At 35.7% G+C, this 16,365-nt stretch overlaps 1 protein-coding gene across 3 annotated transcripts; it reads left to right on the top strand.

The window, feature by feature from the left end:
• Window positions 1-9: 9 nt before the first annotated feature.
• Window positions 10-15,534, top strand: cars1 (cysteinyl-tRNA synthetase 1). 3 transcript variants are annotated; one of them, XM_067495451.1, is made up of 23 exons: window positions 12-113; window positions 2,963-3,190; window positions 4,118-4,209; window positions 5,465-5,553; window positions 5,668-5,764; window positions 6,206-6,304; window positions 6,390-6,539; window positions 7,025-7,165; window positions 8,648-8,736; window positions 8,857-8,978; window positions 9,098-9,210; window positions 9,569-9,697; window positions 9,827-9,956; window positions 10,821-10,924; window positions 11,019-11,116; window positions 11,247-11,436; window positions 11,808-11,876; window positions 12,190-12,271; window positions 12,377-12,457; window positions 12,704-12,771; window positions 12,887-12,946; window positions 13,366-13,449; window positions 13,715-15,534. In XM_067495451.1, exons 1-23 carry the CDS (start codon window positions 92-94, stop codon window positions 13,841-13,843), a joined length of 2,466 nt encoding a protein of 821 aa, XP_067351552.1. In that variant the 5' UTR covers window positions 12-91; the 3' UTR covers window positions 13,844-15,534. The 3 variants fall into 3 exon arrangements, with proteins under 3 accessions (XP_067351553.1, XP_067351552.1, XP_067351551.1); XM_067495450.1 differs by having other exon boundaries at window positions 12,686-12,771; XM_067495452.1 differs by lacking the exon at window positions 2,963-3,190 and having other exon boundaries at window positions 10-113; window positions 12,686-12,771.
• Window positions 15,535-16,365: the final 831 nt, after the last annotated feature.

Below are 16,365 nucleotides of genomic sequence, written 5' to 3'. Positions count from 1 at the left end.
GTTCCTGTTCCTGCTGTTAGCATTTATACACGAGTTCTCTTTCCGGACACGTTATTGTTGCATCAGCAGTCAACCATCCAGCACTGTGGCAATGACGACCTCCGCAGAGTCTGGTACTGTATATATTTGTTTTTCACCTTAAATGTCCTGTAGTTGCAAATCCGTAAAATTGATAACGTCACAGTTTTATGTGTTTTACGAACTGTCACAGTCAGTAAGCTAACATTAGCATTAGCATGAAGCTGTTATCCAAAGCCAGCAGCCGCTCTGTTAAAGGTAACCCTGTCAGTGAGTGACAAGCTGGACCCCTTTAAAATCTGTCCTTTTTATCGCTAAGCACAAAGTTAACGGAGGAGGATGTGTCAGCAGACACACACAAGTCAACAAACAACAGACAGCTTCTTCTTTACATTTAGAGGAGAGACTCTTCAACACATTTATTCTAGGCAGAAGGGTTATATGAGTAATTAATTCAGAAATGTAAATGGAGTTTGTGTGGATGTGCTTTTGTAAACTAAATGCACGACACTGTAAAATTACTGTACTGGTGAAAACTAGATAGTTTATTAAGATTTATGTTATAGAAAAAAACCACAGGCACACGCTGCTCACGTTATTTCCAATGTGTAAACTCAATGATTCCGTTATTTTACTCCACCTGAACCGAGCAGCTCTTCTAATTTCATTATCTCGAACAAGTTCTAACATCTGTCATCACATCTAGACAGGTTTTCCTTAAATCCTGTCGATATTTTCCGACAATATTGTATTAATTGTTGAGGGTAAATTTAAATCTAGTTTTAGTTAGTACTTCATTTTCGCTTTTGCTCAGTGGCATCTCCTGGGTGGGGAATTAACTTTCTATTTGACAAATTGATTCAGTGTTTTCATCTCCAAACCCCGCCTTGAATAACAAAATCTATTATTATAACTCACTCTATGAAAATAATCCTAGTTCAACTTTTTCCATGTGCATTATGTATGCATATATATATATATATATTCAAAACCTGCTTAAATCCTACAGATAGTTGCAGAGAACACTCAAAGTGTTGTTTTTATTATGTTTAAATAATCAATTTTTAGTTAGTATTTAGTTTCACTTTTGTTTAGTTGCATCATCCAGTGTGGAACTGTAACTTTTTGTTTGACTATTTGATTTTATATCTCCTGTTTCTACCATCGTCATCATTATTAATATTATTGTCATTATTATTATTCAGACTGTGAAAATAATGCCAGTTCAACTTTTTTCATTTTGACTATGTTATATTGCTAATTTATTTAATACTTTGTAATGAAGGATTTATTTATTTATATTTGTAATTTGCTAAGCCCTGCATTAAACTGTGTCTAAGTAATTCCCATCTTTGCTTTCTTACTTTTGCATGATCTCAAACAGATCATAACTACTGTTTTCACATCTGGGCAGATGTTTCTGTTAAACCTGATTAAATCATGTGTATACTTCCAGAAAACATTTTTAACTATTAGAGTTCAAAGTTGTTTTAAATTACTCAGATGTATTAAAGAGAGCCCCGAATCATCTGTTTCTATCTGGCACTTTTCTTCTCACTTTCACTTACTATTTCTGTTTTACTTACATGTAGTTACATCTTCTGTCCTAGTATGCAGTCATGTGGGTGTGTCATTTTTGTTGACATTGTCATTTTCGTCAGAGAACTTGATGAAAAAATTACTATTTGATCTTAACTACTGTCTTTACATCTGAGCAGATGTTTCTTTAAAACCTCTCTAAATCCTGCAGATGGTTGCAGAGAAGACTCAAAAGGGTCTTATTTGTTTGTGTTGTTTTTATTATGCTAAATAATAAAATTTTAGTTAGTATATAGTTTCAATTTTGTTTAGTTGCATCATCCAGTGTTTTCAATTTTTTTTTCAAATTTGTTTAATACTTTGTAATGAAGGATTTATTTATTTAGGTAATTTACTAAGCCCTGCATTAAATTGTGTATAAATAATTCCCTATACTCATTTTATAACAGTCTGCTCTGTTTTCTTACTCCACTTTTTACTCCACCCAAACTTTTGCAGATCAGCTAATTGCATCATCTCAAACAGATTATAACTACTGTTTCCACATCTGGGCAGATGTTTCAGTTAAACCTGATTAAATCATGTGTATACTTCCAGAAAACTTTTAAAATTTTTAGGGTTCAAAGTTATTTTTATTACATTTGAGTAATTTAAGAGAGCCCCCAATCATCTTTTTCTATCTGGCACTTTTTCTTTTCGCTTTCACTTACTATCTCTGTGTTACTTACATACAGTTACATCTGTCCTAGTATGCAGTCATGTGGGTGTGTCATTTTTGTTGACAGTGTCATTTCTGTCAAAGAACTCATGATTGATGAACAAATTATTTTTTGATGGGCCTTTCTGATTTATCATTCATGGACTTTATATATTAGTATTACTTATCATTTTGTTTTTTAACCTGTGTTTGTATTTAAAATTACATTCTCAGTTACTTTCACCTCCATCTGTTTCATGTCAATGCACTGCAGCGAGCTCTGTATCTGCAAGCACACACTTCTTATTAATTATTGTACATCCAGAACCACTTTTTAAAAATGCAGTGAATTGCTGTTGTCAGCAACTTGTTGCAAATATCCCACATCTTTAAAAACACTTCTTCTCCTTTTACGGATTATTTTAAGGATTATTTGAAAATCTTTTGTCTGAAGTTATATAACAATGCATAGAGGACAATATCCAAAGGATTTTTTCTCTGCAGCAACTTTATGTATCTTGGTAAGGAATAAGACACATGTTGACCTGATGCTAATTTTGAATACATTAGTCTTTGTGAGCCCAAAGTAGTTATAAAGGTTTTCCCAATGTCCATAATAGGGCCTGTTGCCCTGTTGTTAGTGTTTTCTCTGGTTGTTGCAGGGTAGCACGTAATTCTTTGCGAATATTTGCCCTCTTGTTTCTGCAGCCTTTGAATATGGCTTCTTGCTTCAGATAAATGAAGAGGCCGTGCTGGCTGTGACCCTGAATGACTACCTAACCTCACGCAGCTACCTGGCAGGGTTCAGCCCCTCCCAGGCCGACCACAAAGTCTTTAAGCTTCTCCACAGGCCCCCAGATCCACAACATGTCCATGCACTGCGCTGGTACAGGCACATAGCAGCCCTGCAGCGGAACCTCAGTCCTGAGAGCAGCAGTGAGTAGAGAAGTTAACGGCATGAACAGGGTAGGAATGTTCGTGGTCCCATACCTGCCACCTTGGAAGTCAAGGCTGTCTGAGGTCCTTAAGACAGGGAATATTCGGGTTGGTTATACTCAAAGCAGCTCTAACCTGACCCTGCATGAACTTGGACTTCTTATGCAGGAATTGGATTGATTTTTTTAGCTTTCACTTTCTTTGTTAATCATATCAACATCCTGTTTTTGTATTTGAAAGAAATCGGACATTCCTGCCAGGATTGCACTGCAGATAGTCCTTTAAATATGCCTGCTGTTTGTGGTTTTGATAAATAAGGATCCCCTGTTCACTGAAACATTCCTTAAATGGCTTTGAAAAAGAAAATACAGTTGTGTTTAAAATTTAGAGGAATTTCTTTTAAAGCAAACATTTACTGGTTTCAGTTTCTGAAAGGTGAAAATGTTCTTCTCTTGTTTCACTGGCATGAAATAGAATAATTATGGGACTGCTGCTCAGACAAGACATTTCAATACGGGAAGCTGTGTTCTAATAAACTGCAATTTGTTTTTCTACTATCTGGTACTTAACAAAATGATTAATCAAGTGTGGCTGCATTAATTGTGTATTCATGCAGACAACACTGATCACTGGTGGAAACTTTCAGACTCTTTAACTTTCCTCCCTGTGTTTCTGTCACATTTTGTCAGCAGCAGTTCTTTGCTCCTCCAACTGCTGATGCACAGGACAATTTACCATGTTTAAAATGCACTGAATCCCAAATCCCAAATTACACAATTCAGTTGACAGTAGTGCCATTGGTTTTTCTCTGTAGAAAAATTAGTCCTGCAGACCTTGTATCTGTTTTATAATGCTATGCAGACTGGGATAAAACATTTCTAGTTAATGTAAACATTTGCATGTATGTGTTTGTCATTTTAATTTCAGTTAAGGGAAGGCGTGTTCAGCCTCCTTGGTCGCCACCAGCGGGAACAGGTGTTCCCCAACTTCGACTCTACAACAGCTTGACAAGAGCAAAGGTTGGTTAGAGGCAAATATCAATCCTTCTCCTTTTGTCTTTTGCATATAAGTCCTCATAATTTATCTTGTTGGTGGAAGGCAATGAAGCTGCATTGCCAAGTTCCATAATTTTTGAAATAGGCTGACAAATATTAGGATGCACATTCTCACATTCTCTATAAACAATGATTTGTTATTGAGAGTACTATTGCACTAGTGGATTTTTCTTTTTTCTTTTTTTTGTGTTAAATAACCCATAACTCATATATTGTGTGTGTAAAGACAGGTGGGGGTTTTATAACTTACAATTACAGTTACTCATAAGATCAGAATAAAGTCCAGAGACATTAATTTCACCATACATATTAATTTCCATTACAAAATAAACAAATTAATAATAGTCTTCAGTGTTTTCCAGAACAAAGTCAGGAAAAGGCAACAAGCCAGAGGGGCTTTTTGGCTTTAACTTTGGAGTGTCGCCTGTTTCCTGATTTTGTTTGGGGAATGCTGAAGGTGTGCCAGTAACTGCCTTGCAAATTGTTTGTTTCCATGTATATAAGGCTGTTTTTTACTTGTAATTTTGAATACTTACTAATGAATATTTAAGTTTAGAATATTTAAGTATTTAACTATTAGAAACTTATATGTCTTCAAATTAGCTAAGCTACTAAACAAATGAGCAAAAGATAAGCTCAGAAGTTGCCAGATGTGAAGGCTTTACTGAAGAGAATTAATGTCAAAATCCACCTTTCACTGACAGAACAACATATCCAGGTTTGCTCAAACGACACTGTTAACTGAACTGATACAAAATTAATTGTAAGTTTAATAAACATGAAAATGAACCTGACTTTTCTAGACTGTACACATGTAGACTTAAAATCCTTAGTTTTAAACTTTGGGTTTAAGTTTTTGTAAGGAACAAATTGTTGGTTGTTGCTCTTATGCATATTAGAGTCAATGTGCATATATAATCACTTACACTAATTATAATATTCTTTTTCAAAACAGGTTTTTTTTTTTGTATGGTTGTAGTCATGGGTCATTGGCAGCCACCTCTAAAATGAAAAAATGTTTAACTGGAAACTGTCCAACCATTACAAGCCATGAGTGATTAAAAAGTTCATACAGTGTAACTTTTTTTGCTCATTTATCGAGGTTACATGTGTGAAAAGATCAGTTCAGAAATGGGTGCTACCACCATTATATGACAGGTCTACACCAGGTATCTGTGAAAACCTCAGTTCATTAAAGTTCAGTGTCTTTGTGCTTTAGGAGCCATTTGTTCCCCAGAAAGGGAATAATGTTACCTGGTATTGCTGCGGACCCACAGTATATGATGCCTCACACATGGGACACGCGAGGTAAAGCGTTCAGAAAGAAAAGCTGTCAGGATGTTTCATTAATCATTATGCCTAATTACTATTCCTTTAGCTAAATTTATAGTTTTTTTCTAAATATTTTTTGTCTTTGCTCAGATCCTACATATCTTTTGATATCCTCCGAAGAATACTGAGGGATTACTTCAAGTACGATGTCCTCTACTGTATGAACATCACAGACATAGATGACAAAGTAAGTGAACCATATCCTTTACTAATTGACATAATTTTTCTAAACCTGGCCTTGGTGTATATGATCTTTTTGCCTTTTTGCAGTTATGTCAGGTGTCCGACTTACATTCATATTGTCAACCAAACATTTTTAATATAAGATGATGGATACTTTTAAAGTCATTTATTTTGTTGAATCAGCCACTTTTCAGTAGAATAAAAGCTAAACATTTGTTAGTTTACAACCAGAGCACAGTAACATGATTGACAATGACACAATAGTTGTAAAATGTTTTTTTTGTTGTTATTGAAATGTATTTTGCACAGACATATAATTACTGCAGATTTGTTTCCCACATTACATGGTGAAGTTATTAATCAAAATTAGCTGTAAACAATTTTTAAATAAAGGGTCATTATTTTTCCTTTTAATCCGAGCTTCATTTGTCTTCTTTTCTTTCAGATAATTAAAAGGGCCCGGCAGAACTATCTTTTGGATCAGTATAAGGAGAAGAAGCCACAAGCTGCTCAAATACTTAAGGATGTCCTGAGTGCCAGAGAGGTAAGAGTGATAACCCACAGCATGCTTTAAATACATGGCTCTGATGGGGCAGAGACTTGACCTGTGTCCATCCTGCTGTTTCCAGCCCTTTCAGGCACATTTGGCTTCGACGACAGACCCAGATAAAAAGCAGATGCTGGAAAGGCTGGACACCGCCATCACTGCTGCTCTGCAGCCCCTGCAGGTGGCCATGGAGAGCAAAGCGTCAGGTGATGTTGTTCAACCTCTAGCCCAGGTATGATTAAGAAGGTGTGATGTGGGGCTTTAGTCACTTACTGTACATTCAAATTTTAACTTTTTAAAAGTAATAATAAATATACTCATCTCTTTGTATTTCTCATCTTTTCACATTCAAAATGATTTGAATTAATGGAGTCATACTGGAGGGGTCTAGAGACGTATGACTTTTGTAAAGGAGTCCTTTTATTTTTTGCATTACAATAATGATCTAGGGCATTTCTTGTGTAGTAAATACTTTATTTATTCTTATATTTTAAGAAGGAAACTGCATTTAAGGCTAAGTCACTTATGTACACTTGCTACGTAATATCGTGAAATTCTTTCTATAATTGCACTGCCTAGTTCATGAATATTGACTGGAATATTTCCATATATGGTCTCACAGCCTTTAATTTAATGACCCACCCACCCACAACAAAAACAACTAATATATTGTATATGTATAAATTAATGTGGTAAAACTGTTGTGTCTCTTCCAAGGTGCTGTTGGAGAATTCCAAAGACATGCTGGCTGACTGGTTGGACAAACAGTTTGGAAGTCACATCACAGAGAACTCTATCTTCTCCATTCTCCCTAAATACTGGGAGGGAGAGTACCATAAAGACATGGAAGCCCTGAATGTAAGGAGGAGGAGAACAAACTCTGTCCTGTTCAGACACAGGAATGCACAGCACTATGGTCATAAAAAGTAGTGAATGTGGGGGAAAAAATTAACTCGCTGTCATGAAAAAGTTGCACACTGGGTCTCCCCAAAAGTATTTCTTACTCTGTAACCATTTCATTATTAATCAATCTGTTAGTTATTTTTTTAATTGATTTATTGTTTGATCTATTAAATGTAGAAAACAATAAAAATATGTCCCTAAGTCTAGGTATAAATTTTATCCTAACAAACATCTTGTCCTAGCATAACAATAACAAGCCACACATTCGAAATAATTAATTATAAATGAAAAAGGAAAGCAACAAATTTTAAAAGTGGAAACTGAAACCAATTGGCATTTGTCTCTGGAAAATCTTAAAATTATCAAAAATAAGTAGCAATTCATTTTCTGTCAAAAAATAATCTACTGCTTGTTTCAGTTCTAAACTCGTCTGGCTCACAGTCAGCATTCCACCTCATCTTAAAGATTTTGAGTAGGGTTGAGTTCAGGGTTCCAGCTCTTCCACACCAAACTAGGGAAAAACATTTTACCCAGTTTTTCATGTTGGAACAAGAAAGGGACCAGCACAAACACATCAGTCACATGTTAGTATTTGCTAATGCCCTTCATCAGAACCACATGGGTCAAACCATGAAAATGTGCAAAATTATTTTGTCAAAATATTCAAAATTCTAGCAGTTTCATCTTTCCATTGGGAAAAAAAAAATTGTTGGTCCGGAGTAAGTCATGTAGTGACAACAGTCTCAATGTTTACTACATGAACTCACTCATTCAAGTCTACAATCCTTCCACGTCTGGTGGTCCCAGCACCACACAGAAGACACCAAGCAAAACTTTTTAGCGCAATGATCCCACGATGGTGGAACGAGATACCAAACTCTGCAACTCAGCAGACTCTCTCCCAATATTCAAAAAACTGCTGAAAACAGAACTCATCTCAACTCCACATCTTCCTATGCACTTCAATCTATATTTTAAGAAACAAACAAACAAAAAAAAAAAATTCCTTTCTGCTCTTTCTCGCACTTGCATCTCGAGAAATGTAAACACTTTTCTGATAGGACTTTGCTTTGATGTTTTCTCCTTGACTTAGATTTTTGCTGCCTTGTACCTCACTTGTAAGTCGCTTTGGATAAAAGCGTCTGCTAAATGACTGAATGTAAAAATGTAATGTAAATGTACTACATATGTTTTTCCACATACAAGCTACTTTTGGTACAGAAATCATGCCTTTTGCTAGGGCTGTTATGCCTCGTAATCATTCTTGTTGCAGAGACTTTCTGTTCAAATTTTGTGGTATCAATATGATTTTATTTTTGTTTTTTTACGTGACAAAGCTTTTACCAGAGCCCCCAAAAAACATTCTATAACTATCTACATGTTAGATAGTATGTCCTTTGACTATGTTAATAACAAAAATTTCCTTATGGCCTTTAGGTTCTTCCCCCTGATGTCCTCACTCGAGTTAGTGAATATGTGCCTGAGATTGTGGAATTTGTGAAGAAGATTGTCTCAAATGGTTATGGGTAAGGAAGAAACTGACAATTTACAATTTATATTATTACACCCAAATTGTCAGTAACAAAAGAGTTTTCACATTATGTGTTTCTGTTATTCTTTTGAAATTATTTGTTATTTTTTAACAGCTATGAATCAAATGGATCTGTGTATTTTGACACCTCCAAGTTTGATGCGAGTCCAAAGCACTCTTATGCCAAACTAGTGCCAGAAGCAGTCGGAGATCAGAAGGCTTTACAAGAGGGAGAAGGTACATTGTCTTACAACCCTTATGTGTACAGGTTTTAAGTTGCAGAAGATTTTCTGTTATTCTATTAGATTGGTTGGGTTAGTCTGAGTATTTCCAACTTTACTCTTTATCTTCTATAGGCGACCTGAGCATCTCAGCTGACAGACTAAGTGAGAAAAAGTCGCAGAATGATTTTGCCTTGTGGAAAGCCTCCAAGCCAGGAGAGCCTTCATGGGAATCTCCGTGGGGAAAGGTGAGCGTTCATTCTTAATGTAGATGTGCAATTAAGATGGCATTCAAATTTGATTTCATAAAGACTGTAATGTTTAAAAATAGATTTTAATCTGCACTATCCATTGGTAGTGACATGATCCAAAAAAAAAAAGATTTAACTGAAGTTCAGAAATCTACTGAATCAATATTAAGCAGCTCAGTTAACATGTAGGTTTCTTGTTAACTAGTCAGTTTTATCATGTATGAATGCACCTAATTCATCCACGTTATGCTCTTAAGGTGCATTTATAATACTAAGGTAAACGTAATCTTTTTCATTGGATTAGAAATTTGTAATTGGTCATTGGGTTTTGTTGTGGTTTTTCATGTCATGACAGGGAAGGCCGGGTTGGCACATAGAATGCTCAGCAATGGCAGGCTCAATCTTGGGGGAGTCAATGGACATCCACGGAGGAGGGTTCGATCTCCGATTCCCCCATCACGACAATGAGTTGGCTCAGTCTGAGGTACAAAAGTAAAGTTTCATTATGATAATATTTGCTCTAGTTGCTCTTACTTATTTGTATTTCAAATGATTTCTGATAAAATTGTAAAGAACAGATTTTGACAACTTCTGCTTATTTTCTTCGTCGTAGGCTTTCTTTGAGAATGATCACTGGGTCCGATACTTTCTGCACACCGGGCACTTGACAATTGCAGGCTGCAAGATGTCCAAATCTTTGAAGAACTTCATCACCATTAAGGATGCTTTGGCAAAGAACACAGGTGACTCCTCTGGTTCTGCTCAATGTCATTAATTTTGTAGATTAGTGATTTCACAATACCCATGGGCGGCTATAGCTCAGTTGGTAAAGGCGGTTGCTTACGGACCACAGGGTGAGTGGTTCGATCCCCGGCCCTGGCATATCCTGGCTATATGTGTCCCTGGGCAAGACACTGAACCCCTAACAGCCCATTCCCCCTCCCCAGCGATGCAGTGCCGGTCCAAGCCCAGTAGAAATTGGGGAGGGTTGCGTCAGGAAGGGCATCCGGCGTAAAAACTGTGCCAAATCAACATGCGGATGATCCGCTGTGGCAACCACGAACTCACGGGATAAGCCGAAAGGAGAGTAGTAGTGATTTCACAATACCTAAACAATAAATATCAGAGTCTTGAGATATAAAGGCCTATATGTATATTTTATTTTTCAGACTTTTGACTTGGTTGGGTTTATCAAGATATAATTGAAGCGGCCATTTGTACTTTTTATGTCAATTTAGCTAAAGTTGTCTTTTTAATTTAGTTTTTATCTGAACAAACTGGATATAATTAAGTTGGCCTCTTTACATCTGTACTTTTATATTTTATAAAATTAAAAAATGTGCAGTAGGCTTAATAAACATCTCATTATGTCTGGGGGCCTCATAGAGACCCCCAGTCAACACTGAGTGCAGTCACAATTCAGCCAGTGTTGAACAAACTTCCTAGTACAGTGTTTCACATATCAGTGAATAAATAGGGCAAGCACTGATAAAATCATTAGATTCTAGAAAGATTTATTGTTATATACCAAGCAAGTGTTTTGTTATGTTAAATAAATGAAGGTTTTCAAAATTGTTTTAACAGTTCCTCTGTTTGTCCTCCTGCAGCTCGTCAACTCCGTCTGGCTTTCTTGATGCATTCCTGGAAGGATACCCTGGATTACTCTTCCAACACAATGGAGTCAGCCGTCCAGTATGAGAAGTTCATGAATGTATGTGATGAATGTAATTGGTAGTTTGTCTGCAATATTATTCCTGAGGTCTTTTCTGTGTTGATCTGCTGCTTTGTGTCTTTTCATGTAACAGGAGTTCTTCCTTAATGTAAAAGACATACTACGGGCTCCTACTGATATCACCGGCCAGTTTGAGAAGTGGGAGGCAGGAGAGGTGGAACTGAACAACAGGTAGGACAGCAAAGATGAGGACTGACACATTCTCATTTAGTTATGGGGGATAATTTAAAGCAGATAAACCCACTACAGTTAAAAGACGCAAACTCAAAGCCAACAGCTCAAGGTGACTTTTGTGGTCTAGTTTTTATGACAGGAAGTCAGCCGTCCATGAGGCTATGTGTGACAATATTGATACTCGCACAGCCATGGAGGAGATGAGAGTGCTGGTTAGCCAGAGCAACAGCTACATCGCCAACAGGAAGAGCGCCAAGCTGAGGCCCAATCGCATGTTGGTGGAAAGTATCGCTTTGTACCTCACCAAAATGCTGAAGGTGAGAATGTTTTTACTACTGCTTTCATCTCCACCACATGATGTCATCACAGATGTATTGTAATACAGAGACAGCAAAAATTCAGTATCCTTCATCTATAGACCTCAAATTTGAAAAATTCAAGGGCAAGTTCATATTTTCAATTTGCATCCTTCAATTCTGACACTTTTTTCTTTAGTCACTTTGCTGCTATCATAATTGAGTTGAAATGTGGATCACTGAAGACTCAGTTTGATTTCAGCTCATTTTTGGCACTTTTTTATATTTATACCCTTTTTGGCTTTTCTGAAAATATGTTTTCTTGTTCTGTATTATAAAATATAAAACCCTTTGCCTGAAACTCACTGAAATGTGTCTGTCTTGTCATTTAGATATTTGGTGCCATTGAAGGATCAGACCCTATAGGTTTCCCTGTAGGATCGCAAGATCAGAGTGCTGATGTAAGTAAAGCCTACTTGAACCATACATTGAATTTACCAATTAAGTTAAAAAACTACAAATCGGCATCATTTGCATATCTTTGGCTTTATTTTCCCTCTTAAAAGTCATCACACATTTATTTCATTTAGATTATTCAGTGTTGTCAGTAGAGATCAAAATTATTTTCATGGAAAAGAGTAACTCCAAACAACGACATGACATAAAAAGTAAATCAGACATGAAAAAACATTTTACTGCTCAGTTTTATTATATTTCAAGCTACCACTGTGGATAGTTACAAGAAGTGGATATTGTTGCTCTTCTGTTTGCCAGCTGGAGAGCACAGTGATGCCGTACCTCACAGTGTTGTCGGATTTCAGAGAGGGTGTCAGGAAAGTTGCCAGAGAGCAGAAAGGTGAGAACTTCAGTGTCTCTTGTCTCTGTTTAAAATATTATTTTGGTGGTATAGTTTTTTTTTTTTTTTCAAGGTCTAATTAAACTACTTTTAACTGTTATTTAGTGACTGAGTTGCTGCAGCTTTGTGATGTGGTTCGTGATGATACCTTGCCCGAGCTAGGAGTCCGACTCGAAGATCATGAAGGTGTTAAAACTTCTTCAATATTCTGTTCAGTTAATGCATTTCTTGGATGTTTATTAGCCGTGTCTGTTGAATGGGCTCCAAAGACATGCAACTTCAGAATTTCTTAGCAGCTTCGGTTAAGGAAGCATGAGAGTTTTTTGAATAAATAAATTACAATAAACAATAAAAAAAACATCCAAGAGGAGAATCATGACAGATTAATAAAAAAAATTTAATTTGTTTTTTTTGTAATTATAAATGTTACAGGCCTGCCTACAGTGGTGAAACTAGTGGACAAGGAGACTTTATTAAAGGAGAGAGAGGAGAAGAAGAGGGTAATTTTTTTTTTTTGAATAGAAAAATAATTTTTAAATGCCTAATGGCCTAAAAAGATAATTTGTGAGTGATTTTTTTTTTTATTATTTATTTTTTTTTTTTCCCCATTTACAGATGGAGGAAGAAAAGATAAAGAAGAAGGAAGAGGCTGCCAGGAAGAAACAAGAACAAGAGGTAAGTCAGTTCCACAAACGTATGGTTTACCCACCATAGCAAACATCTACATTTTGGCTCTGTTGCAGTCGCCGGAGACAGTCTGCTGTTAAAATACCTTTTTGTTTGTAAATATTGAGGGGAAAAAAATGGGGAAATGGAGGAAGACAGTATTGTTTGGATCTGTTCTGCTCCTCTTGATCACCTCTCCAGTATTTTAATGCGCCCAAATTTAAAATATTGTTCTTTCAAATTTTCCATACCTGTTGAGAAATATCAGAAGTAGCGGGAACATAGCTCAAACGCTTACTACCAAGGTAAGTAGGCTGATATTTAAACAGAATAATGACAGAGAGCAGCACAGCCAGACACAATGTGGACAAAAAGGGTCAGGTTTTTTTGACTCATAGTGAATCGTGTTCACTCATCTCCTGTTTCAGATGGCTAAACTCGCAAAGATGAAGGTTCCTCCAGGTGAGATGTTTCTCAAAGAGACGGACAAATATTCCAACTTTGATGAAATGGTACATCCCCTATACACATTTCAATCTTAAAAAGATGTTTATTTATAAATTCTAACAGTCCTGATGACTTTAATTTTAACTTTTTTTTTTATTTTTAAGCACAATTTTATCTAATATTTATTTATAATATTTATTTTTTAATCGTGTTAAATTGTTTCTTTATCAGTAGTGATTTAATAAGCTGTTACTGTTACATTACAATGCTTGTATTGTATTGCTATTGAAAACTGACCAGAATTCATTTGAGGCTTTTTTTTGGTAATAGGGCTTCCCCACTCATGATGCTGAAGGAAAGGAGCTCAGCAAAGGCCAAGCCAAGAAACTTCGCAAACTCTATGAGGCTCAGGATAAATTATACACTGAATATCTCCAGATGAATCGAAATAGCAACTGATCCTATTTACAACCTGTCCAAGCCATCCACTCTACAGCATACCCACAGAATCAATATCAAGGGCACCTCATGCTGGTTCATCTTTTTCACCTGTTAATCTGTTTTAAACTTGTTTTTTCTCCCTGATTTTCAAAATAACGGTTAAAATTTAAAATTGATGCAAGGCTATAGCCACATAAGACAAAAGTAAACAAAATAATAAAAATATTACTAAAAGTTTCTCCAAATGCTTTGAATGGAACTTCATAACACTGTCACTTTAAGGAGGTTCACAAATCATTTTTAACAGTGTGAATGTGTTATCATTTACATAATAAAGACATACAGGTGACAAAAGAAAAACCAACTTACAGTGTCAGTAAGGTGTTTTTCCACCACTAGCCTCCAGAGCAGTTTCAGTAATCCTCATCAGAGTTTGTCCCTGAATTCCGCTGGATGATAGTTTTAGAGAGCAACACATTGCTGCAAAATATGCATTGGTTCCTATATTGAAGCATTTGCATTTATTATATTTTTCCTCACTCGTTTATTCAAGGTTTTTCTTTAACCTGTTACCTGCCAGTATTTTTACTCAGAGATTGTGATTGGCTGAAGACACCAGAGCTGTAACTAAAGATTATTTGACTTGATTTATCTGATCGATAGATTTAACTTCTTTTTTTTTTTAAAGGATATGTCCCGTTTTCTTTCTTTTTTTTTTTTTTTTTGGTTCGTTTGTTTCAACTTATTAATTTTACTAGTTGTTGCAGCTCTAAAGTAGATCTTTGTCTAAAAATATTCTACTGCTGTAATGTAGAGAAATTTATGAGCTTTTTTCTATGAATACCAGTTTTTACAGGTGTTAATTAGCAACTAAATAAAAGGTATGGGGGTTTTATAAAAATCAACTTTAGTTACAAAAGGTGAACCTCTTGTACTTTCATTTATACAAACTCTTGGAAAAATAATGAATAAAAATAACATTTTGGTATAATCTGAGAACAATTGAGTCAGGATTTATTGGCTGTCAACTGGTACACTTTTTTAAAAAAAATAGTACAATGTATACAGCCCATGATCTGATTGTCATTGCTAAAAGGCTAAATCTGTGAATTTTTTTAACTTCCCACTGGTTCATAGGCTGAGGTTAAAGGTAATTAGTTCACTGTCAAGTTGTAGTCAAGCCCTGAATGGAGCTGGCATACGTTTCAGTGTCATTCCACTTTTGTATAAATCATGATCTCTACCTTAAGGATTTTGTTTCATAAATTAACAAAAATCTTAAGTGTTTTTGAGTCATTCCTCATTTCATCTTTACTATATTTACCTGATTTGACCAGTCTTAATGCACAAGGTCGTGCTTGTAACATTTTTTTCATCCCATTGACAAAATCCACAACTATATACTTGTTTATGGTTTCATATTGTGTATTCTTTGCCAATAAGAAAGATATTGAATATCAATAGACTTTAAATCTGGGCAGATGCTTACGTATCATACAGGAACTTATAAATGTATATCTTCTGATATTGCGGTCTCTCATGGCTTGAGTAAAACCATGTGAACAGGTGTATTTTCTATTATTCGTCCGTCCATCAATGTTGTGTATTTTTCTGATTTTGTATTGCAATTTCAAGAAATGGCTGAAACAGCACTTTCAGAAAGGAAGATCCTATAATAAAGTGACAACTGTTCATTTTCTTTCAAGAAATTCTTTATGCCTGTAGTTCAGTTGGAAGACAAAAATGCATTATGACACAGCTATTTGGTGATGTAGCTGCTCTATCTCAGCGATGCTTGAACGGGCAGGCAAATGTGTTTCTCCTTTCATTTTTTTGTTGCATCATTCCAAAAAAAAACAAAAAACTGTTCCCCTGGTAAGTTCACAGTGAGCTGTTAATGGACCTTGTTAGCTAAATGGTAAACAAAAATGTGTAGGACTCTTAACAGTGCTTGTACTGTATGTTTGTCTTGATAATATTGGATATTGGATATTTTAATGTGTGTTATGTGGCATTTTGTTAAAATAAAGCACCAAAGTCAATTCCACAGCCTAAGGATTACACCTTTTAACAAATAAGCAATGTAATGACGGCCTCCATTATCTGGTCTAACATTGGAATGTCAGACCCCTGGTTTCATTTTACCAAACTAACCAGTCGTCAAAGTGCCTTCAAACAAATTGATATGCAGTTTTATGTAATTTTTATTTGCATTATTCTCGTCGGGCCTGTTGGTTTGGAATTTGTAGATCTAACGACATGGATTGAGCTGCATTTGATCATGGCTCGTTTTATAAAAGGTTCAGTTTCAGTAAAGGTACATTTCAAATCCACTTTGGGCATTGTGGTCTTCTGGGAAAGATGTAGTTTAATAAAATGCATTTTAAGCTGATTTAAAAATTTGTGAAGGTCGAACGTGTAACTATAAATCATGTATCAGTATTTCTTAAAATTTAAAGCGCTAACGATATTTACCTTTGACCTCGAACTGTCAGCCAATCAGAGCGTTCTGCGAACGCCGTATCCAATCAGAATTAACG

This window comes from Channa argus, chromosome 2, assembly GCF_033026475.1.
Source record: "Channa argus isolate prfri chromosome 2, Channa argus male v1.0, whole genome shotgun sequence".
NCBI lineage: Eukaryota > Metazoa > Chordata > Actinopteri > Anabantiformes > Channidae > Channa > Channa argus.
The sequence above is the reverse complement of the archived record's forward strand: the minus strand, read 5'-3'. Positions and strand labels throughout refer to the sequence as shown.

What these genes read in the sequence shown, in the direction of transcription:
- cars1 (XM_067495450.1), top strand. Translation starts at nt 92, where the DNA reads ATGACGACCTCCGCAGAGTCTG. An exon ending in CGCAAGATCAGAGTGCTGAT is followed by an intron (nt 11,877 to 12,189) that starts GTAAGTAAAGCC and finishes TCTGTTTGCCAG; the next exon opens with CTGGAGAGCACAGTGATGCC. An exon ending in ATTCCAACTTTGATGAAATG is followed by an intron (nt 13,450 to 13,714) that starts GTACATCCCCTA and finishes TTTTGGTAATAG; the next exon opens with GGCTTCCCCACTCATGATGC.